The sequence below is a fragment of the Erpetoichthys calabaricus genome, chromosome 1 (genome assembly GCF_900747795.2).
Source record: "Erpetoichthys calabaricus chromosome 1, fErpCal1.3, whole genome shotgun sequence".
NCBI classification, from domain to species: Eukaryota; Metazoa; Chordata; class Cladistia; order Polypteriformes; family Polypteridae; genus Erpetoichthys; species Erpetoichthys calabaricus.
The window spans coordinates 354,527,582-354,551,776 of NC_041394.2; the positions used below are offsets into that span (position 1 = coordinate 354,527,582).

Sequence of the window (24,195 nt, forward strand, 5' to 3'; positions counted from 1 at the left end):
GGGTTGTGCAGTTTAATTGGCTCCTTCGCTGAGCGGAGCTGCAGAAGTCGCTGCCGGACTCTTGGAGAGGAGCAGCGGTGTACCTCGTGTCTCTCTGCGGTGTTCTGCCGGGTTTTTGAGTGCTGGCCTCGACTGGTCAGCTCGGGTGTCTCGGTGTGTGTGCGAGGTCGTAGAGCGAACGGCTGTAGAGAGAAGCGCATCGCTGACAAAGAGAAGGGTAAGTGAGCCGAGTTTGGCCTCTTCGATTTATGGCTTTTGGGGTTTTTCTACCTTCTCCGATTTTATTTTGATCTGCGGTTAGATATTTGCAGACTTTGTATCAGTTTGTTAATTCCTACGTTATTTTTGACACTCGGTGTAATTAGTCTGTCGTTTTGAGGCTCCGATGACATACGCACGGAGCTTTGACACTCCTTCCAAAACTCTGTCAAAATGATATCATCGCGATTTTCACAGAATGCAACATTACCATGCGCTTTATGCCGTGCGATTAAATGTATTAGACAATTATGGATAACATTATGAATATTGTTTTGAGCAAAAAACAAATCTAAAAGGTGTCTATAAACTATTGCGGTGCGTATTAGCAGACCTTCGGAACTGTAAAAACTAAGCGGAGATCAATAAGGAAAATCAGAATTGTTTAAGAAATAGCATATAAATAAAATTGTTTGGATAAAAAAATAAAGCTTTTTGCCCTCAACATTAAAATAATATGTAAGATTTTGTCGATGCTTATGTATAGACCTGAAATGCCAATAAAAACTGTTGTAGCAGCAGCAGCAGCAGCAGCAGCAGCAGCAGCAGTAGTAGTAATGATATTAATGTATTTGTATAGCAGCATATCTGAAACCCAATTCCACTTTACAGAAATTAACAAGCAATTACACAGAAAAACAAAATATTTCAAATAACAATGCAAACAAAAACTTAAAAATAACATCAGAAATTTGCAGTGTGGTTATTCTGTATAGCGTTGCCCATATTGACCAGCAGAGGGCGCTGTCCTCACAGCAGGATGTCTTTCAGGACCCCAGAGGCCATAATATAGGCTTTATTACAGAGTTTAAGGTTCCCCAAACTGTTAGGTGGCGCTCATAGGCCTACTGGGGAGGACAACCAATCTGGTACTGAGTCTGATTTCCAGGAATCTCTGGTGCCACTAGGGGAAGTCCCACTCATATGACACCGGATGTGGGCTGATGTCAGCCTGGACCCTAATAGTGCTTACGGTTGGGTACCTGGAAGATGTTTGGGGCCCTGAAGCTTTAACCCTTTGCAACCAGCAATAAGGTCTGGGTAACCAATGCTGGACAGAGGGAGGGTGAAGATCCAAATGTGGTGGATAGTGAACCGGGGTGCGTGCACACACACACACACACACACACACATGTTAACAGAGGAGCCAGGGGATATTATTCTTTAGTTGGGCTCCCATTCTTGGGGGATGTGATGAGGGATGTTGGCAGAATTTTTTTGTACTTTACTGTTCTCATGTGTTACATGTTAGGCTTTCAATAATTAAAACCTCATATTTTTATTTTGTCTTTTTGAACTCTTGGATTGGTATTTGAGGTTGTGAGACATCCCCAACAGGCCACAAAAGACCAAATCATAATCATAATAATAGATTTGTGAGCAGAAAAGTGAAAAAGTAATATAGAAAGATTCATAGTACCACTTTTATTTAATTTTTTATTTTTGGCCTTAAATTGTACTGAACGTTTTTTGCCAAAAAACAAAAAAACTAAAACTAGAAGTAATATTTCTTTAGATGTGCCACCACCTATACATCATACAACAGGAAACGTATTACAGTTTGTGTTTTCTTTATTTACACCTAATGTTTTTTCATGATTGTTGAAATGTATGAACAGTGGTGTAGTTTGATATAAAATATTTTTTTTTCCTAAATATTTCCACCATTTTTTTCGAATAAAATGTCCATACTTTTATTTACAAAATATACGTAACAGTTTAGAGCTTGAATATTAGGCGATTGGATTGGATTTGATATACTGTACTTTGTTAATCCCCTGGGGTGGTTTGGTCAGAGTGCAGGGTCGGCCATTGTACAGCACAGAATCTTGGGTGTCTTGATTTGTGTCAGTACTGGTGAGTGTGACCACCATTGGCTTGTCTGTGGAGGGATTAAAACACGCATGGGGCTTAGAAATAATAATAATAATAATAATAATAAATTTTATTTATATTGCACTTTATATTTTAGCAATCCCAAAGTGCTACAGAGTAAAAATAGAATAATAAATAAAAAAAAACAAGAAGAATCTATAAAATACTTTAACAAAATGACTTTCTAAAAAGATGAGTTTTTAGGTTTCGCTTAAAGGCCTCGGTCAACTGTGGGGCACTCAGGTAATCAGGGAGGGCATTCCACCGCCTCGGCGCCACCGATGAAAACGCCCTGTCACCCATGCTGCTGAGCTTAGTTCTGGGGACTTGAAGAGTGTTAGTGTGTACAGAGCGGAGGGAACGTAAGGAGTTATGGGGGGTAAGGAGTTCCTGTAGATAAAGAGGGGCATGTCCATAAATGCACTGATGGGTAAGAAGGGAGACCTTGTACTCTATTCTGAATGAAACAGGGAGCCAGTGAAGGGTTTTCAGGATTGGGGTGATGTGATCATACTTTCACACCCTCATCAGGATCCTGGCAGCGCTGTTCTGAATATACTGGAGTCTCTGGATACACTTGCCAGGAATCCCAATGAGGAGCGCATTACAATAATCCAGCCTGGAGGAGACAAAGGCATGGACGAGCTTCTCTGCATCTGCCAGGGTGAGAGTTGGGTGGAGTTTAGCGATGTTCTTGAGGTGGTAGAAAGAAGACTTACAGAGGTATTTGATGTGGGTGTCAAAGGTGAGTTGAGGGTCCATTTTAACATCCAAATTGGTGACAGATGTAGAAAGGAGGATGTTTTGACCAGCGAGAGTGATACTGGTGATGGTAGAAGAGCGGAGATGATGTGATGTACCAACTAAGATGGCTAATGTTTTGGATCTGTTCAACTGAAGAAAATTGAGCCTCATCCATGCCTCTATCTCCTCCAGGCAGGTAGACAATGTAGATGTTGGCAGAGGAGCAGTAGAGGAGGTGGGAGTAGTCCTGAGGTAAAGCTGAGTGTCATCGGCATAGCAATGGAACGATAAACCATGTCTGCCAATGACAGTTCCAAGGGGGAGCATGTAGATAGTAAAATGGATAGGGCCCAGCACAGAGCCCTGTGGAACACCACAGGTGACGTTGTGGGTGTGGGACTTTGCGCTGCCAAGGGTGACATGCTCAGTTCTGCCAGTCAGGTATGATGTAAACCAATTTAGAACAATTCCTGAGAGTCCAATAGTGTATTGCAGGCGGTGAAGAAGGATGTTATGGTCTATTGTGTCAAAAGCAGCTGTCAGGTCAAGGAGGATAAGTAGTAGAAATGATTATGTGATCATTCTGGATAATTCAGTCTATCCTATTTGTAAAAACCACATTTCCCTGGGGACAAATAAAGGTCTGTCTGTCTGTCTCTCTATCTAATCCTGCCTATTACACTAAAATAAATCGCCTGTCTGTCTGTTTTTCATGTAGTATCTATCTATCTATCTATCTATCTATCTATCTATCTATCTATCTATCTATCTATCTATCTATCTATCATATAGTGCCTTTCACATCCATCCATCTCTTTATCTCAAATATTAAATGTATTCACTTACTGTTGTGTCCCATTAACTGACAAACACTACTTAAAACTAGTGCTAAAAAATTCAACCTGTATTCTGCCACTGCCACGAGAATGAGTGAAGATCAGATCCCTTTAATTTTTAAACAACTCCTTAAAGCTACTTTTATAAGACACACTTTTCAAATCTGTTTTTTTTTCCCAGAACATCCCCTTTGTCAGATGGTGACTGTGTCAGTGTGTGGGGTATGGGGCACATTAGCAGGTTAATAACACATACCTAGAGTAATATTTAATAGACAAGTAAATTTAGAATTTCAAATGTCACAAAATCCTATGGCTTTAATTGTCCAAATCTTTCCCTCGTTTTTTTTTTTTTTTATGTTAACTAAGGTTGTCTTATTTTAATTTCTTATTTGTCTTTTATTCTTCTTTTCTTCATTATGTAAAGCACTTTGAGCTACTTTTTGTATGAAAATGTGCTATATAAATAAATGTTGTTGTTGTTGTTGTTAAAATATATTATTGTTTATTAATTCCACTAATGTATTAGTGTAATATTCATAAGTACATCTGTTTTCTAAAGCAGCTTATCCAGGGCAGCGTAGCAAGGCAACTAGATCCTATCCCAGCAAGCTTTGAGCACCCGAGGTGGGCACCAGACCCTTCCTACTGGAAGGTAAATCATATATACCACTGGCCCATAAGTGACAATGACATTTTTTTTTAATGTGATACAACATAAATGAGTACAGAGAGGATGCCAATAGTTCTTCATTTTAGAATGGGCGGGTGCTAATAATAATAATAATAATTCATTACATTTATATAGCGCTTTTCTCAGTACTCAAAGCGCTATCCACACAGGGAGGAACCGGGAAGCGAACCCACAATCATCCACAGTCTCCTTACTGCAAAGCAGCAGCACTACCACTGTGCCACCTAGTGCTAGAACCAACCTCCATCAATGTAAAGACGTCCTAACCCTTCTGAGTGTGAGATGGGCCTTTGCAGGACAAAGACACACACACACACACCCAGAACAGTTCATCCAACCTGCATGTCTGGGATGTCTGCATGTAGGAGAAAACCAGCAGAATCCCACACCAAGAGAGGGCCTTTCTGCCCCTGTGTAATATTATTGAAGATTTCCAAAAAGGCAGCCTTTATTGCTCTGTTTTCAAGCTGCCTTTTGTAACTGATCAGGCGTTGCTATTGCTTTTCTCTCTGCACTAATCCAGCAATGACTTCTTCTAACTGGAAGCGGCCTCCCATTCACTCTGTCATTTCATTTTCTAACCTTCTAATGCAGACCAGGTTTGTGGGAGAGGGTGGGATTCTGGAGGCTATTCCCGATAGCACTGAACATTAGAACAATCGAGATGAGAACAGGCCATTCAGCCTGACAAACTTTGCCAGTCCTATCCACTTAATTCCTCTAAAATAACATTGAGTCAAGTTTTGAAAGTCTCTAAAGTCTGACTGTCTACCACACTATTTGGTCACTTATTGCACATGTTTGTAGTCCTCTGAAGAAAATCTTCCTATTGTTTGTGCAAATTTACCCATAAGTTAAAGTCTCGATCCACTGGACTGATTCCCTTCATACTTTTAAACACTTCAGTCATGTCACCTCTTAATCTCTTGAACTGTAAAGGCTCAGCTCTTTTAATCTTTCCTCATAACTTGTCCCCTGTAGTCCTGCAATCAGCCTAGTCGCTCTTATCTAGACTTTTTGCAGCCTGCAGACCAAAACTGCACACAGCACTCTAGGAACAAACCCTGGAGAAGGGTGCCAGTCCACCACAAGGTGAACACACACACACCCAAACACAGATTTAGCGTCGCTGATTCATTTAACCTGCATATCTTTGGACTGCGGGAGGAAACTGAAGCACCCAGAAGAAGCCCACACAGACATGGGGAGAACATGCAAACTCCATGCAGGGAGGACCCTGGATGTGAACCCTGGTCTCCTTAACTGCGAGGCAGTGGTGCTGCCATTCACTTTGTGCCATCCCACTATGTGCTGTTTGTACTTTCACCCTGTTTGGCACATTTTTAATGTTCTAGTAATTAATATTCATTTGTTTACAGAAATGCAACCAACAACACAAATGTAGTGTCTGCTGATGTAGAAATTATACAGAGAAGTGCCAATCAGATGATGTACTTTAAAACAGTGCCTTCTGGTCTTGCATGGCAACCCCACGTGAAAGTTGGAAGAGCTTTTTGAAAAAGAAGAAGTGTTGTTTCTCAAGCTTTGTACCACAAAGAATACTTGAGGACCCCAGCGCAGACCACATTTACCACCTTGTGCCTGTGTTGTACTCTTGTTTTTGTACTTGCGTTATTAACCAAAGCATCTTTGCTTCTGTCTGGTGTGCGTTTAAAGCAAAATACAAAAATTATAATCCATTTTCAAAAACAGCCTGTATTGTTTGTTTTATTTAAAAACTTTTTTTTTTCTTTTAAACTTGTGCCTGATTTTCGTAATATCCATATTACTAAACGAGAATGGTAAACCGGATATGGACGCAGGGACCTGCCCGTGGATGCAAAAGACAGTGCGCAAGTGCCACACAAAGCCCTCCCCCCCACCAGAGCAAAACGGGAGAGACTACGAACCGTCAGAGTAGGAAACAAAGTAAAACGTCATAAAGAGGTTAAAGAACAGGGACAAACACATGGAGAGCAGGTTACAGAACAAAGCGCCTCTGCCCAGAGTAAAACGAGAGCGACTACGAACCGTCTGACATGCCGCAAGCAGGATAAAGCGAGGTCAGAAATAAAACACAGAGTAGGAAACAAAGTAAAACTTTATAAAGGGATTAAAGAACGGGGACGAACACATAGAGAGCAGGTTACAGATGATGAAAACTGGAATGCAACAGTTTCAAAAAAACCTAGGCACGAAACACATGCACACCGAGATACAGAATATAAAGGCAGAAACAACGACAGTTAAACGTCCACACCACACAGCGGAGGCGGACCCGGAAGGTGCAGGCGCCTACATCGTGCGTCGGAAGGCGCGGTAAAGTACAAAAGACAAAGGCGCCTACACAGCATGGTAAAAACCGACATAATACAGAAGCCACAGGCGTCGCCGCCATATTGTGAGTGGCACTAATGCGTGGTGAAGGCGCAGGAGGAGACATAGTAAAACAAGAGGAGTCAACGCACCGCCCCAGAGTGAAATGGGACACACTACGGAGTCCACAAAGGTTCATACATCAAACCCGAGATGGTACGGACACACGTCTAATGAACGTGGACGCCTACAACGCGCGTCTCAAACTGCGTAGGCAAAGCAGGCACGGATTCAACACGACACAGCTCAAGTGACCGAGATACAAACACGCGCCTGCCTGGATATAATTAATGAACGCAGGCGCCTACAACGTGCGTCTGAAATGCCGCAGACCAGGCAGGCACTGCTCCAAAAAGAAAGAGCTCGACTAAACGAGATACGAAGTGAAACAGGAAACACTACAGAGTCCGCAGTGCTCCACAATGCACCGCATAATAGTTCGGAAAGAGCTTCGTAGTAACAGTGGAGAGACCCAGAGTGACACGGGCGAACGCTCTGTATTAAACATACGTCATCCTCACACGTTCAAACTATACAGCATAGGTGAATCACATTACAGTGATGCATTATTAACAGTACGATAAACATCACAGTATCGCAAACAAATGAAAATTATTACTCAAAAAAGGGAAAATATATTCACCACGCACCAGGTGTCATTAAAACAAAATCAGAATAAAGCGAGATCAGAAATGAAAGACAGAGTAGAAAGCAAAGTAAAACATCATAAACAGGTTAAACGAGGGGGCCAAACACATGGACAGCAGGTTACTGATAATGAAGACCAGAATTCAAAAGCTTCAAAAACAAAAGCTCGACTGACCGAGATACAAACTGAAACGGGAAACACTACGGGGTCTGCAGTAGTCCACAATGCACCGCATAATAGTACGGACGGAGCTCCGTATTAACAGTGAGGGGGCCCCAGAGTGACACGGGCGAACGCTCCGTATTAAACGTGCGTCATCCTCACACGTGGCTGCCCGGCGGGCACGGGTTCAAAACGCCGGGGGTAGGCGAGCGAAGTGAGCAGGGGGCAGAGCCCCCTTGTTACACATAAAACAAGGAGGCTTTTTTTTTTTTTTTTTAGAGATAATAATAATAATAATTCATTACATTTGAACAGTAATTAATGATGTGGCACTGCAGATATTTTGGATAATGACAATAGTGATTCACTACTAACTCGACTTTAAATTAAGCATAAAATGATGGTTTGTAAAAATCAAAAAACCAAAAGGTGTTTTTGAAATGCAGAATCAGTCATGGCAGATAGTTTTTCCTAACTTAATTACAGTACATACAGTGAAGGTGCTTATGTAAATAAATAGTATTTCCACTCTATTAATGTGCCAGTTATCTGTGATGTGAAAATGTGCCTCATTCATGTTGTGCCGAGATGGCCCGACTCGACTTGAGTCATTCATCCTTAGAAATAGCAGTGTGGGGAACAAACTTGAAAAAGGTGTCATGCGTGATGGCAGTAAGACAAGACATTTAATATTACTACTTTGCTCAGTATTACAAGTTATCTGTATGATGTAACCATATAACATACAGCGCCCTCCACAATTATTGCCACCCCTGGTTAAGATGTGTTCTTAGGCTTCTAATAAATTCTTTTTTTTTTTCCCAAAAAATATAGGTTCACCCTGCGGTGGGTTGGCACCCTGCCCGGGATTGGTTTCTGCCTTGTGCCCTGTGTTGGCTGGGATTGGCTCCAGCAGACCCCCGTGACCCTGTGTTCGGATTCAGCGGGTTGGAAAATGGATGGATGGATATAGGTTCGCAACACAAAAAAGAGAAAAATCCAACCTTTAATTGAAGTAGATTTAGTCATTGGGGGAAAAAAATCTCACATTAAGAAGTGTTTTATACATGAAATCATGTGTGCGAGAATTATTGGCTGTTAATATTTGGTACAACCCCCTTTTGCCAACAAGACTGCACTTAATCTTCTCCTCTAACATTTCACAAGATAGTAGACTACAGAGACAGGGATTTTTGACCATTCCTCTTTGCACAGTCTTTCTAGATCGTCCAGAGTCCTGGGTCCTCTCCTCTTTAGCTCACCCCACAGGTTTTCAATGGGGTTGAGGTCAGGGGACTGAGATGGCCATGGGAGGTGCTTGAGTGAGTGTCTACTGAACCATTTCTTTGTCAATTTTGCCATATGTTTAGGATCATAATCCTGCTGGAAGACCCAGTGACAACCCATCTTCAGCTTTCTGGCAGAGACCACCAGATTTTGATTCAAAATGTCCTGGCATTTCAAGGAGTTCCTGATGCCATGCACCCTAACAAGGTTCCTAGGGCCTTTGGAAGAGAAACAGCCCCACAGCATCACATATCCTCCACCATACTTTACGGTGGGCATGAGGTGCTTTTCCGCATACTCATTCTTGAATTCACGCCAGACCCACTTAGAATGTTTGTTGCCAAAAAGCTCCATTTTAGTCTCATCTGACCAAAGCAGACGGTCCCAGTGGAAGCCCCAATACTGCTTAACATACTCCAGACGTGTAGGTAAGAAAAGGCTTTTTCCTTGCATGTCTCCCAAACAGCTTGTTGACATGGAGATAGCATCTTATGGTTGTCATGGAGACTTTGTGACCCCCAAGATAGCATCTTATGGTTGTCATGGAGACTTTGTGACCCCCAAGATAGCACTCTTTGGTGCAGTTCTCTAACAGTGAGCTTTGGAGAATTTGTTATTTCTCTTACCATCCTCCTCACTGTGCGTGGTGGTCCTCGTCCAGCCTTGTTTGTCACTGTTCCCATTGTTTTACACTTCTTTATTATTCCTCTGACTGTAGATACAGGCAGGTTTAGGCGAGTAGCCATTACCTGACTTACAAGGGTCGACACACATCTGCCTGACTTGAATGGCATGTTCTCTTGTCTGTCCCATGTTGAAGAGTGGCTAAGTGCAATAGAACTCTGTGTCACGTCATATTTATACCCCAGGGACACAGGAATTCATTCATTACTAATTAAATGTTCCAATTTACTCTGATCAACTTTAAAAACTAAACTAGAAATTACAAAAATGCTTCAATTACATTTATTTTATAGGAACTGTTAGGCGTGCCGATAATTATGGCACACATGATTTCATGCAAAAAATGTATTTCTTAATGTGGGATTTTTTTTCCCCCAAGAACAAATGTACTTCAATTAAAGGTTGGATTTTTCACATTTTTGTGTTGTGATCCTATATTTTTTGTGAAAAAAAGAATTTATTAGAAGCCTAAGAACACATCTTAACCAGGGGTGCCAATAATAATAGTATATAACAACATGAACGTGTGCACAAAAAATAGTTATTACAAATAAAAAAATAAAAAAAAGCTTCACCAGGATAAAATGTCATGTAATTAAAGTCTCTTCGTACTTGCTGCAAGGTCGCCAGCCATCCGCAAATGGGTACACAAAGTTGCTCGGCTAACAGAGAAGGACTTAGCTGGGTGACTCAAATAACTACTTTACACCTCTTCGTGCTTCTGAGGGCAAGTGTGTCATGCCTCTGAAGCATAAACTCCGCCACAATTAATGCATTTTTAATATAAATATTCAAATTTTGTACACCAGTAATAATACAGTACTAATAATATAACACAGACAATACTCTAAAGAGCTCCTAAACGTCAGGTGCGTAGTATTACATATTTTGATTGTTTACACAAATTATATAATTTATTTGATTCAGAGTCTATAAGAATATGTAGTGTTAAGCATAGCTGAGTGCAGCCTATAATTTATTCTTCTTTGTCTTCTTCCTTAGCAATTCCCATTTTTATATGGGGTCAGCCTTCTTAGCCACAGATCCACTACTCCGTTGAGTGCAGCATATAACCAACGTATTAAAAAGTGCAGTCTCATGAATGAGATATGGCAAACGCAGATATAAAACGCATACTTGTAAAATACAAAATGTTAAGATTTTTTGTTCAATTTGTTATATATGACTTCAAAACAACTGCCTCGGATGCAGAACTGAGAGACCTCGATAGTTTAGAAGTTTAATAAAACCTGGATACACATTTGAGTGCAGGAACTAAAGGGGGGGGGGGATTTGGGGGGTGGAGCTCCAGAAGGGGGTGTCAATTTATGGACCTGATAGTGTCTGAAGTGCTCAGATCTGTCCAAGGCCTAAAACTGTCCTGACTGTAGCTGGACACTTCTCTGAATATTGATGAGTTATCTTATTGACAAAAATACAAATATTCTTTTGTGTGTGTTTTTGCAGAGTGATATGTTATTTTATCCACTAGGTGGCAGCAGAGTACAGTCCTGAAAGTTAGTTGGGCTTTATGCTGTAACAGTGTATTACTGCTGCCACCCCGGTCTGATTTGGGATTAATCAAATCAAATCAAATAGCCTTTTGTTATCAATTCACCATATGTGCAGAACATACAGGAGAATCAAAATACTGTTACTCACTCATCTTTGTAGTACAATAAAATATAACAGTATAACATATAAGATAAATAACATTAGAACTTGTAAAGTAGAACTGTGTACAATGTGCAATAGTCATTAGAGCAAAAGCCACTTACAGTAAAAAAATGAGAAGGTGCATTATAGAGTATCTTGTGAGATGTACAAAAAGACAGACAGTTAGCAGCAGATGTAATATTGAGTCCTTATATAATACCAGCTGAGGTAGGGTACTTGGTAGATAGTGACTCTTGTTACGGTCCAGGGGCAAGGGGAGAAGGTAGTGGACAGAGTTCAGCATCCTGACAGCTTGGTGGATGAAGCTGTGTGACAGTCTTGTGGAGCGGGCCTGGAGGCTCTGGTACCTTTTCCCTGAGGGGAGGAGGCTAAAAAGGGAATGTAAGGGGTGGGAGGAGTCCCCAGCAATGCTGATGGCTCTACGGGTGAGGTGGGTGTGGAAAATGTTCTTGAGGGAGGGCAGTGGGGCACCAATGATCTTACCGGCTGCATCCACTATGGACTTCCTACAGGAGGCAGTGCAGCTTCCATACCACACAGAGATGCAGTTAGTGAGGATGCTCTCAATTGTGCCCCGGTAGAAAGAGCACATGATGGGGGGTGGAACTTGTGCTCTCCTCAGTTTGCGTAGAAAGTACAGGCAGGTTTGAGCTTTCTTGGCCAGCGATGTGGTGTTATCTAACCAGGAGAGGTCCTCAGAGATGTATGTCCCCAGGAACTTGGCGCTACTCACCCTTTCCACAGCTGCACAATCGATGGTCAGTGTGGGGGTGCTGTGAATGACCTCTCCTGAAATCGACCACAATCTCTTTGGTCTTTCCCACGTTCAGGAAGAGATTGTTGTCTTTACACCACTGGACCAGTTGGCTCACCTCATTCCTGTAGTTGGCTTCATCGTTGTTGGTGATGAGGCCGACCACGGTTGTATCGTCTGCAAACTTGACAATGTGATTGGAACTGTAGATTGGTACACAGTCATGGGCCTGCAGGGTAAAGAGCAACGGGCTGAGCACACACCCTTGTGGGGCCCCTGTGCTCAACATGATGGTCTTAGAGGTGTTATTGCCGACCGGCACATTTTGTGGCCTCCCTGTAAGAAAGTCCAAAACCCAGTTGCAGAGAGAGGTCTTGAGTCTCAAACAGCTGAGTTTTTGTATTAGCTGCTGGGGAATGATTGTGGTGAATGCTGAACTAAACTCTAAGAACAACATTCGCACATAGGAGTTCTTTGAGTCCAGGTGGGTGAGGGCTGGATGGAGAGCAGCAGAAATGGCATCCTCTATGGACCTGTTTGACCAATGTGCAAACTGATACGGTTCATGGGAGGGGGGAAGAATGGACTAAATAGTCTGCATAACCAGCCGCTCAGAGCATTTCATGATGGTGGAAGTCAGTGCTACGAGCCGATAGTCATTATAGCTAGATGGGAGGGGCTTCTTAGGGACAGGAATTATGGTTGTGACTTTAAAATATGTGGGAACATCAGCTTGATCCAGGGAGATGTTAAAGATGTCAGCAAGGACATCCTTGAGTTCCTCAGCACAATCCTTCAAAGCACGACCAGGTGTGTTGTCTGGTCCGACTGCCTTCCATGGGTTGATCCTAGAGAGGGTTCTCTTCACGCTGGCTGGGGCCAGACATACAGCCTGCTCGGCCAGGACGGGGAATGGTTTTCTGTGCCGGTGTGCTCTTTTGTGTCTCGAACCGGCCAAAGAAGTCATTTAGGCAGTTAAGCAGTGTGATGTCCCCCCTCGGGTGGAATTGAAGAGTTGCATAGTGTGGATGAGGAACGATCTCCTCAGTCTGTCAATGGAGCAGGACAGTAACAGCAGTCTATCGCTGAAGCTGCTCCTCTGTCTGGGTTTGTAATTAGTGAGGGTTTGGATGCCACGCCAGAGAGACTGTGCATCTCTGGTGTTGCTAAAGTGTCCAGATATTTTCTTGCCACACTGCTGATGCCACGGGACAGGTTGACTCTGGCTGTTGCTAGTCCTGCAGTGTCACTGGGCCTAAAGGCTGCGTCACGGATCCTCAGAAGCCTGTGGACCTCTCCTGTCAGCCATGGCTTCTGGTTAGCACGAACAGTGATATTTTTTGTAATGGGTGACTTCATCAGTACATTTTTCAATGTATGCTGTAACCACCTCGGTGTACTCCTCAATGTCTGTGTGGTCATTGTAAGCGGCTGCTTGTTTGAAAATGTCCCAGTCTGTAGTGCTAAAACAGTCCCTCAGAGCACTGGAGGCACCTTCTGGCCACACACGTACCTGCTTTTGCGTTGGTCTGATGGTTTCACTCTGGGTCCGTATGCATGATGGTGACGTGATCAGAGAGGCCTAGGTGGGGGAGCGGGGAGGCCTTGTAGGCTCCCTTGCAGGTTGTATACACCAAATCCAGCGAGTTGTCTCCTCTTATAGGGAAGTTCACATGTTGGTGTAATGTGGGCAATAAAATTTTTTAAATCTGCGTGGTTGAAGTCTCCTGCTGTGGTGAGGAATCCATCCGGGTGCGCTGTTTGTTGTTCACTAATGGCCTGGTAGAGTTCATGGAGTGCTTCTCTTCTATCACTGGTGTTAGCGTCTGGAGGGACGTATACAGCGACAAGCATTGAACCCTGAGCCTTACTCACATTCAGGGTTAACACCAAGGAGGTTAAAATGACTATTTTATTAGAAGAATCATAAAATGATTTGAAAGACTGTGTGTAAAAGTGGCAAAATATTATGACAATCCTTGCTGAAGTGTTTAGTTTTGCTTCAATTACGATGTGCAAGTTATTATACAAACAACCAGAAATGTAACCATGTTCTGATGCAATGTTGACAATTTATTTTAAGATAAAGTCAAATAGATGCAATATTAAAAAAAATAATAATTTAAAGAAAAAACTGACACTGCTACACACTGTGTTATAGTGTGGTCTGTGATGTGAACCTTAACTCAGCAAGCGCTAAAACCAAAGCTGCAAATGTGTTTTTTTTTCTTTTCTGATTCAGTTCTGAATGTCATTACATTTTTATTTTCCCCAGCAGAGAAGAAGAGCCTGCCATTTAACGTAACCCACAAATGGCTGTGACGCAGGAGAAATGTCAGGCTGACGTGAAGAAAATGGCCAAAGTTAAAGAGGAGCAGGTGGAGGATTATGAGTGGGCCTCCGTCTGCATCAGTCAGGACAGTCCCTCCATTAAGGAGGAAGATTGTGAATTGGGGTTAGTAGTCATTAAAGAAGAGCCCGAGGAGGAGTCTGTCACAGGTGGCACTGCGAGACACGAGAGTACAGGCCAGGTCAAGTCGGAGCACTGTCCAGATGGATTAGTCTCTTCTCAAAGCTCATCTTTGGAACCATGGGTCAGTGTAAAGCATGAGCCACTGATGCCCGGTGTAAAAAGAGACGAGGAAATATCATTGGGGAGAACCATAGAAGGACAACTAGCATTTTCAAATCAAGCTGATGAAGGTAAGTGAAAAGTAACCATATATGGTGAATTTTGGGCCAGTGGGTGTTCACTAGAAAGGCCAGTCTTTTGCAGTGTAGTGATGGGCAGATGAAGCCCCCACGATGCTTCTTGTTGACTGTGCCAAGAAAAGATACAAAGCTTTGAAAAGAGTGACATCTGGTGGTTTACAGAAATCATTACAGCCATGAGCTTGTGGCTTCCCTCCTTGTTGATCGCATAATTCAGGGGTGGGCAACGTCGGCCCTGGAGGGACGCAGCGGCTGCAGGTTTTTAGTTCCAACCCTGTTTCTTAATGAGAAGTCACTTATTGCTGAAATGACATTTTGATGCGTCGTTTTAATGGTCTCGCTTGTTAAGGTTCCCCACCCTTGCTTATTTCAGTCTTAATTTAAACGGCTGCATTCAGTATTTTTAATGGCTCCTTATAAGCAGTAAAATGCAAGTGACAAAGGGAGCCGGCAGTTCTCCATCTATCTTGTTTCCATTTACACCTGCGTGGATTCATCAGACACTTTTCGGTTTAACTCTTTTAGGGCTAATTTTTTTTTTGTTTCTTTTCTCCCAGGGCTGAATATTTTTCCAAAAACTAACATTTTTTAAAAAAGAACACAAAGCAATTGTTTAACATATCAAATCAACAAAAAATATTTCCTTTTGACAAATGTTACTGTCTTGCGTGTTGTATGAGCCTGAATTCTCTATGATTTCACATACATATCACATACATTTTACACAGCAAAGTCTGATCTCGCTCAAAGCAGCCAATTTCAGTCATTGCCACATTGCACTCCTTACAATACGTGTTGCTTTGGTGCCTATTTTTCAATTGTCTGTTGCTGCACTTTCTCACATATATTGTTAGTGTGTACTGTAGAGAGACAAGTCACCCATTTGCCATCGTGCCATGCCACTGCCACCAAGTTTTCTGCCTGCATGAAAACCGTATTGTCACCTCTTTTCATCTTCTGAAACTTTATGAACTTTATGTATGGCATTATAGCCTGGCTCACCCCATGGGATTTGCTTCTGTTTATTACAGAAGTGAATAAAACTTTGCGGCAGCACGTACCTAAGCCACCAGGGGACAAAACATGTTTGGACCAATGCTCCCTGAAGTTATATCACCAGTTCTGTCCCATCTCTATTTGTAATGCCACAGCGCGCTTCATCTCGTCTTTCGTTGTGGGTTTCCACTTTGAAAAATGAGAATGCGGTGCAAGCACAGCCCACGATTCAAAAAAAATATGTGCCTACCTGTTTGTCTCGTCTGACAGTAGCTGAAAAGCAGCATCAGGAGAGAGCAGCCTGAAGTACAGCAGCTGGTGGTCTGTCGTGTCCAACAGCAAGCCATGCCGTCTTGTAAACTCCGGTAGCCACATCGGCTCTCAACGGATCAATGTATGTGTATTTATCCCATGCGAACCTTGCCGTAGATGTATCGGCTGCGCGAAGGCACGCAACTGGCAGCAGATCCGCTGGCGCGGCATCAGCTGGTGTCTGATCAGCTGATGCCTGCTTCTCACTCTCTTGCTCGATCTCCTGATCACTGCCAATAAAATCCTATTCTGAAAAATCAAGAGTCCGACTCCACGATAATGCGCAAAACATCGTCTGCTGAGTGTTTTCTTTTCTGCACTCGCTTCACTCCCTTGTGACATGTCGATGCCATCTTGCCTTTGTTTACATTTCGCAACTCACGCACACGCAAGGTTTAGTTGCCGAGTCAATGAGTCTAGCATTCCTCCAAGCACAGAGGGAATGCCTGTGACGTGACAGTGAGATTTGTCGCCATTAACAGCTGATTGTCGCCCCCTATCCCTGGATGTCGACTTTTGTCGACATTAGCCTTCAACCCCTCCTGTCGACAAAAGTCGACACCCGCCCTAAAAGAGTTAATAAAACACTTAACTGCGGTGGGTTGGCACCCTGCTCGGGGATTTGTTCCTGCCTTGCACCCTGTGTTGGCTGGGATTGGCTCCAGCAAGACCCCTGTGACCCTGTGTTAGGATATGGCCGGTTGAAGAATGAATAACTGACTAAAACACTTAAGAGAAAAATGTGACAGACGTTTTAGGTTTCAGATCATTTGGATGAAATCCTTGGAAAGGAATAAATCTACGCTATAAGAAACTAACATTGCAGGCTGACAAGCCATAAAATTAAACGAGGTCAGAGACTGGTAAACCTGCAGCCACTAAGCCCCCCTCTCCAAAGGACTGACATTGCCCACCCCTGCCATGGTTGTCTGTCAGACAGGAACACTAAAAGCCTGATAATCAAGTTGCCATTAAAATGCTGCAATGCTGAGCTATGACCTCAACAAGTCATGCGAAAAGCTCATCTCCCCTCAGGGATTAATAAAGTATTATCAAAAATAAATGGACATGTCAGTGCGGGCAACAGTTGTCCATAATAAAATAAAGTTTGTATGTTGTCTTAAAGATGTATTTTTTGCCATTCTGAATATCGCAACACTGTGCCAGTGCTTGTCTGAGTGCCAAGGGATTCTTTGCTCTCTCCGTGGCTTTTTTAGGTAGCTCGCCATCGTTCACTTGAGGGGCAGTACTTTTAATTCTTGGGTGACTTTGGTAGGCTTGCTGTTTTTAGCATCTCTCTTGCAGCTGGCAGTGAAGCTGCAGTTTTTTTGGTATTTGGTGCAATTAATCCCCGAGGAGAAATTGTCTTTTCATGTGACCTTTCGAGGTCAAAGCGCAAAGTACGGCGCCCCGGGGCAGTTTTTCTTTTAGGATAAGGGCCCAACGGCTACTACTTTGGGTTGGAGATCAGAAACAATGAAGTGTTATGAATGAACAAATATGGAGTGAATGAAGATGGAGATGAATACTGTTTCATGACACTGTAGATAGGCATCCATTGGTCTTCAGAGACCATGGCATATATACACATGGATGAGGTAGAGAATCACGAAGTGCTGATGGCTCTGCGCTTGTTATGGCAGGAGAGCCTGATTTGTGTGTGGTGGTCTCTCTGGCTGCTTGCCTGCGTTTGTTCCCTGAATTACTTCTCACTGCACTCGCTGTCTTCTTAGCTGCTGTTTGATTCAGTGTGGTCTCTCTTTTATTGGCTCATCACCAGATCTCCCGTCTCCAACAAACACCCTCCCTGGCACATTGCCATCTATGGCCATGGACTTTGCCAACATGCTTAAAGCGGAAGTGGAAACGACCTTGTGCTTTGGTGCAAATGGCCATCTCGCCACACAAAGAGATCCACAATGGTGCTTTCATCAGACCTCTGGTGGACATGGTCAATCCAGCAGAGTCCAAGTGTCGCATGCAGTCATGTGAAAAAGAAAAGTACACCCTCTTACAGCTCTGTGGTGGTACTTATCAGGACATCATAAAACATCTGGTCCTTAGCAGGTTCTAAAATAATTTAAAACTAAACCTTCGGTGTTAAACAACACTCAACAGACTGCACCGTATTATTATTTAATAAAAATGAAGCCAATATGGAGAAGCCATGTGTGGAAAAATTAATTGCACCCCATGATTCAATAGCTGGTAGAGGCACCTTGAGCAGAAATAACTTGAAGTCATCGTTTTTGGTCTGACTTTATCAGTCTCTGACGTCATGGTGGAGGAATTTTGGCCCCCTCTCCTTGACAACGTTGCTTCAGTTCATTGAGGTTTGTGGCCATTCAGTTTCTGCACAGCATTTCAAACAGGTTGACGTCTGGACTTTGTCTGGGCCATTGCAACACCTTTCTTTTTCAGCCATTCTGTTGTAGATTTGCTGCTGCATGACCCAATGTCTGACATCTTACTCTCAAATGCTTTCATATGCAGAGGAGTTGATGGTCAATTCAATGACTGCAAGGTGCTCAGGTCCTGTGGCTGCAAAACAAGCACAAATCATCAGCCCTGCACCAGTGTGCTTGACAGTTGGCATGAGGTGTTTGTGTTTGTGCTGATATGCTGTGTTTGATTTTTTACCAAATGTGGAGCGGTACATTATGGCCAAACATCTCCATTTCGGTCTTGTCTGTCCAAAGGACATTGTTCCAGAACTCTTGTGGTTTGTTCAGATCCAACTTTGCAAACCAAAGCCGTGCTGTCATGTTCTTTTTAGGGAGAAGAGGCTTTCTCCTGGCAGCCCTTCCAAACAAGCCATACTTGTTCTGTCTTTGTGTAATTCTACTGTCATGAACTTTAACATTGAACATGCTACCTGAGGCCCGTAGAATCAGAGATGGAGCTCTCTTAGATTTTTTTTGCAGTTTCTCTGAGCATTGCACAGTCTGACCTTGGCGTGAATTTGCTGGGACGTCCACTTCTGGGAAGATTGGCAACGGTCTTGAATGTTTGCCACTTGTGAATAATCATTCTCACTGTAGAATGATGGACTTCACATGGTTTGGAAATGGCCTTATAACCCTTTAAAGACTGATGGGCAGCAATAATTGCTTCTCTGAGGTCATTGCTGATGTCTTGCCTCCTTGACTTGGCATTAACAAACATCTGAATACTCTAGATCAGCAAACTTCTGTTTTTATCGAGGTGGTCCCACTTGCTGATGATCAGTTAATCGAGTGCATTTGATGAGCAGCATGTGGCTGAATTCCCATGGAAGCAGTAAGGGTGGACTTCATTTTTCACACACTGCTTTTGCCTTTTGGCTTTGTTTTATATTAGATAAATAATGACATGGTGTGTTATGGCATGTGCTGTTGTTCATCTGAGATTGTATTTACCTAATTTTAAGACCTGCTATGGACCAGATGATTTTTCTTGTATTATGTCCTGATACGTAACATCTTAAAATTGAAAGAGAGGGGTACTTTCTTTGTCACATGACTGTAAACACATGGTGACATAATATGAGTGCATTTTTTTTTCTTTTCTTATACCGTGGTACCTCGGTATATGTCTGCTTTGGAATAAGTCCAACTTGGTATACGTCCTGTTTGGACGGGAAAAATTTGGCTTGGTATACGACCTTTGTTTGGAATGCGACTCGCATGCTAGAACACCGCACGCTACCCTTGTTTACCTCTCTCGAGACAAAGCCACGACTGCCCACGAGCATCAGTACGCCAGTTGCTAGCATTCAGTGAACAACCCGCGCTATAACTCTGGGAATTTTCACATGATTGTGTTTTTTCGCGTACATTTGAATCGATTATTGAAAAGTATGAAGGTGGCGTCATATCCGGGACTCTGCTGCTGCATACCGTATGCCGAGAACGATGGTATCTATGATTGTGAAAATCAAAGACGTTATTAAAAAGTGAGGTTACATTTTCATTTATTTCATCTAATTGCTTTTGTATTTATGTATTTTAGTATTAAGCAGTGTTTAAATTGTTTTATACAACCCCATTAATGTATAATATGCCAATAACATTTTTTTTTTTCATCGGAACGGATTAATCATTTTCCCTTTATTTCTTATGGGAAAAATTCATTTGATCTACGTCCTGTTTGGTATAAGTCAAAGGATCTGGAATGGATTAAGGATGTATACCAAGGTACCACTGTAATAGCAAAATGAAAGCATAGGGATGATAAAATGAGTCTATTTTCAGTGAGCGAACTGGAGTGTTGTCAATTTGCGTTACTTCACACTAAATGCTTTTGTATTGTTCACTCTTTTTGTAAACTTACCATCCTTATGTAAAGCTGTTAATTTGTTTTCCTGCAGATTTACAAGAGGATTGCAGCTTGCCCCCGTCTTTACATACTCTGCAGTGCAAACCACAACAGACAGTACATCATGAAAATTTGAAGAATTTGACATCGGGATCAGAGAGCTGGACACCACAGTGCGGTCCTCTGCCTGTTCCAATCCTAAGCGGGATAGATGCCATCAGCATCCAGCAGCAGGTGCACAATACAAGCTTAGTGGCTCTGTCTCTGTGCAAAGAGGTGAGGAAAATGTTTAACCGCGAATCTGAATGTAGCAATACAAGACAGAAGTCGTACTGCTGCTCTGAATGTGGCAAGCAGTTTTCACAGAAGAGATATTTTCAGAGACACACAAAAATCCACAGTCGGGAGAAGCCATATTGTTGTGCCGAATGTGGTGAACAGTTTTCACGGGTGAACCACCTTCAGAGTCACTCAAAAATTCACACTGGAGAGAAACCCTATACCTGTCCCGAATGCAGCAAACAATTTTCATACCGGAGCCATCTCCGGACCCACTCCAGAATTCACACGGGAGAGAAGCCGTACTGTTGTTCCGAATGTGGGAAACGATTCTCCCGAATGAGCCACCTTCGGAGCCACACAAGAACTCACACTGGAGAGAAGCCGTTTGGATGTTCCGAATGCGGCCAGCGATTTTCACAGATGAGCTCCCTTCAGAGCCACAAAAGGATTCACACCGGAGAGAAACCATACGGCTGTACGGAGTGCGGCAGGCGATTCTCTGACAGGAAATGTTTCCTGAGTCACACGAGACTTCACACCGGGGAGAAGCCATATCATTGCCCTGAATGTGGCAAACAATTTGCTGATGGTAAAGGCCTGCGGAGGCACCGGAGAATTCACACGGGAGTGAAGCCCTATTGCTGTACAGAGTGTGAGAAAAGATTCTTTGACAGCAAAAGTCTTCGGAGTCACGTGAGGATTCACACGGGAGAGAAGCCTTACTGCTGTACCGAGTGTGGAAAAGGATTCAACCGAAGGCACCATCTTAAGAAGCACAAACGAGTTCACATGAGACAGGAAGAAAGCAGGAGGAGTGAAGCAGTAAGTGAGGTTTGTGTGTAATGCTAATTCTCCAGAGCTCTTGGGTCCTAATGAGCATTGGGCTTCATTGCCGAAGTCTCATTGACGAGGAAAGTGGGTTTTATAGTATTAAAAAGGATCTAAGAAACAAACTCCTTCAGTTTGAGCAGAGTGGTACCCACCAGCCATCTCAGCACTAGAGTACACGATGGTGGTACCATTAGTGTGAATCTCCAAAGAATAAGACAGCCTATACTCTGGTGTCAAGTCAGATTTCCAGTGCTGCTGGTCCATTAAAATAGAAAAGGCATGGCAACTGAGAAAAACTGAAGAAATGATCGGTTATATTGCTACCATAACTGATGATGAGCTTCCAAACTGAAGAATATGCCAGGAAGGCTGATACTAAACTGAAATCCAGAAAGAAATTCCAGTGTCCGAACTGAATGGGATAATTGACACTAATTAAGCTCTATAATTGGAGCAATTAAAGTAAATAAGGAAGTCAGTAGAGCTTCGAACAACAAGAAGTAGAAAATAGAAGTGGAGACAAGGAAAGGAGGAAGGTTCTGCTGTAATGAATTTTGGGCAACGTCAAGTCATTACTGGCCATTACTCATCTGTGTGTCCTGCAAATCGCCTTCCCTAAATAAAACTAATTGTTGTCCTCAATATATTGCATGCTTGTCTTTTATCTGGAAAGAAATGGAAGTGACAAATGCTTTTTACAAAAATGTCAACCCTCTTTCCCCAGTCGTGCTGTATAAGAGGTACAAAATCATTCCCTCTGCAGATCAAATTGTAAAATATCCCCCCAGAGAGTGACAATTGCTGCGGTATATTTTGAACACCTCTGGTATACAGTATGTCATTCTGACTGAGAAGGTAAAAGACACAACGTTTTGTGTTGCCTTCATCAGGTGTGCCACTAACAAGGAAGCGGCAGGAAACAAATATGAGACGGGAAGGAAAGAACAAACCCAGGGCAGAAAAGGTAAGGGTAGGTGAGACAAAAGCTGTTATTGGAGAAGATAAAGGAAGAAATTAAACAGTTGGTCATTAAGACCTGGAGAAATCTGTGATCCCAGGTTGAGAATGAGCTGAACTGCTATAGCTTTTCTTTTAAAAAGTGTCTTTGAAGCCCTGTGAAAGAACACAGACATCAATGTGGCTATGATCGAGGGTTTTGGATGCTTTTCTACCCAGCTGATGAAGATGTTGGCATAGCTAGGTCCCATTGTTGTGACTTTTCTCAAAAGAGAAGGCTTTGTGAGTAAGGATCAGTTCTGCCAGTTCGATGAAGGTGTTCATGGCAAGATCCTGAACTGGACGTCTGTGTGAATAGCCATCATGAGGAATGTCTGTGTACAGAGAAGTGGAGTGTGTGGTAAAGATAAAGCAGTTGGGACTGTGAAACTTGTGCTTTCAGACAACTGGAGAGCATTGTTTTGTGTCTAGTATGATGAGAGAGCTTCAGACTGTTGAACAAAGCACAACTATCAGTAGTGGGACAGTTACATGCAGAAACAATTGGGTGTCCAGGATGGTCCGGTTTGTGCATGTGTGGAGAGGGTAATCCTGGGACATCTGGGAGTTTTCAGCAATAAAACTTTGAAAGGCAATTCCATACTGCTGATGAGAAGAGAAATGGTAGAACTGATGATCTGCTGCTCATCTTCTGTTGGATCCCTCATGAGGTAACTGTACCGACCCCATTCCTGTTTACCTTGTAGACCTCAGACACCATCCTGAATTGTGTCAACTGCAGAAATTTTCTGATGACACAGGCATAGTATGTATGGGGGTTTGGAACCGGAGGATGAAGACAGGACTCTGGTGGAAGGACTTTTTTGAATGGTGCAAACCTAAACCACCTGCACCTCAACAACCGCTTTCAAGAGGGTCCGTCCAGGCAACTCTTCCCCCGGTTCTCATTGATAGTGAAGATGTGGTGGTAAGGAAATATAAGATCCTTGGGGTTCAGTTGACCAGATTGAGTGGGGTAACCAACACAGAGTCCCTCCGAATATAGGAAGGGGTTAGAGTTGCCTCAATTTCTGGAGGAGTCTGATGTTGTTTGGTGGCCCCACATATACAAGGAGGGTCAGAGTCATGTTGATTTCCTGAAGAATTTGAGGAGGTTTGGTGGCCCACCCTATACAGGAAGGGGCGAGCATCACCTCGATTTCGTGAGTAGTTTGAGGATGTTTGGTGACCTTCCATATACAAGGAGAGTCAGAGGCATCAATTGCCTAAGGAGTCTGAGGTCATTTGTTGTATTCAGGCCACTCTTTTGCGTTTTCTAACCATCTGCAGTGGATTGGATTCTCAACAATACACACATTCCTCAAGTAAGTACTATTATTGACGATCTAAATGTTCACCTTATTTTTAAAGCCAACGCAAGTAAAAAGTGTGTTTTTAAAAAAAATAAAAACTAGAAAAAAAGGCTGATTAGGTAAGTATGGTGACCCCTCACGCCATTATTTAGCAGAGCCTTTAGTCTGGGATCGCTTTATCCTCCTCTCAAGTGATTTTTTTTTTTTGTTTGGTCCCGTTCTTCCCAGCAGATTGCATGTGGATCATTCAGGTTGGTTGGATGGGCACCTCTGGACTGCACTGGAGTGCCCCAGATTCTCAATGGGGTTAAGATCAGGACTTTGACTAGGTGATTGTAGAGCATTCATCGTTTTCCTTTTGAGCTGCTCCAGTGTTGCCTCATCCAGATTTTTCTTCAAGGTTGTCAGGGTGTCTGCTTCGACGCCGTGTCTCGGTAGTTTGTGCCAGATTCCCACAGTTC

General features: G+C 42.9%; 1 protein-coding gene across 2 annotated transcripts; it reads left to right on the forward strand.

Moving 5' to 3' along the window:
• Positions 1-22,047, forward strand: LOC114665414 (zinc finger protein 501-like). Of its 2 annotated transcripts, none has more exons than XM_028819975.2 (3): positions 1-217; positions 14,272-14,699; positions 20,365-22,047. In XM_028819975.2, exons 2-3 carry the CDS (start codon positions 14,309-14,311, stop codon positions 21,435-21,437), a joined length of 1,464 nt encoding a protein of 487 aa, XP_028675808.1. In that variant the 5' UTR covers positions 1-217; positions 14,272-14,308; the 3' UTR covers positions 21,438-22,047. The 2 variants fall into 2 exon arrangements, with proteins under 2 accessions (XP_028675808.1, XP_051782181.1); XM_051926221.1 differs by having other exon boundaries at positions 14,275-14,699.
• The last annotated feature ends 2,148 nt before the right edge of the window (positions 22,048-24,195 follow it).

Coding starts and splice junctions, on each gene's coding strand:
- LOC114665414 (XM_028819975.2), top strand. CDS start 14,309: ATGGCTGTGACGCAGGAGAAATGTCAGGCTGACGTGAAGAAAATGGCC. Junction 14,700..20,364: donor TTCAAATCAAGCTGATGAAG/GTAAGTGAAAAG, acceptor GTTTTCCTGCAG/ATTTACAAGAGGATTGCAGC.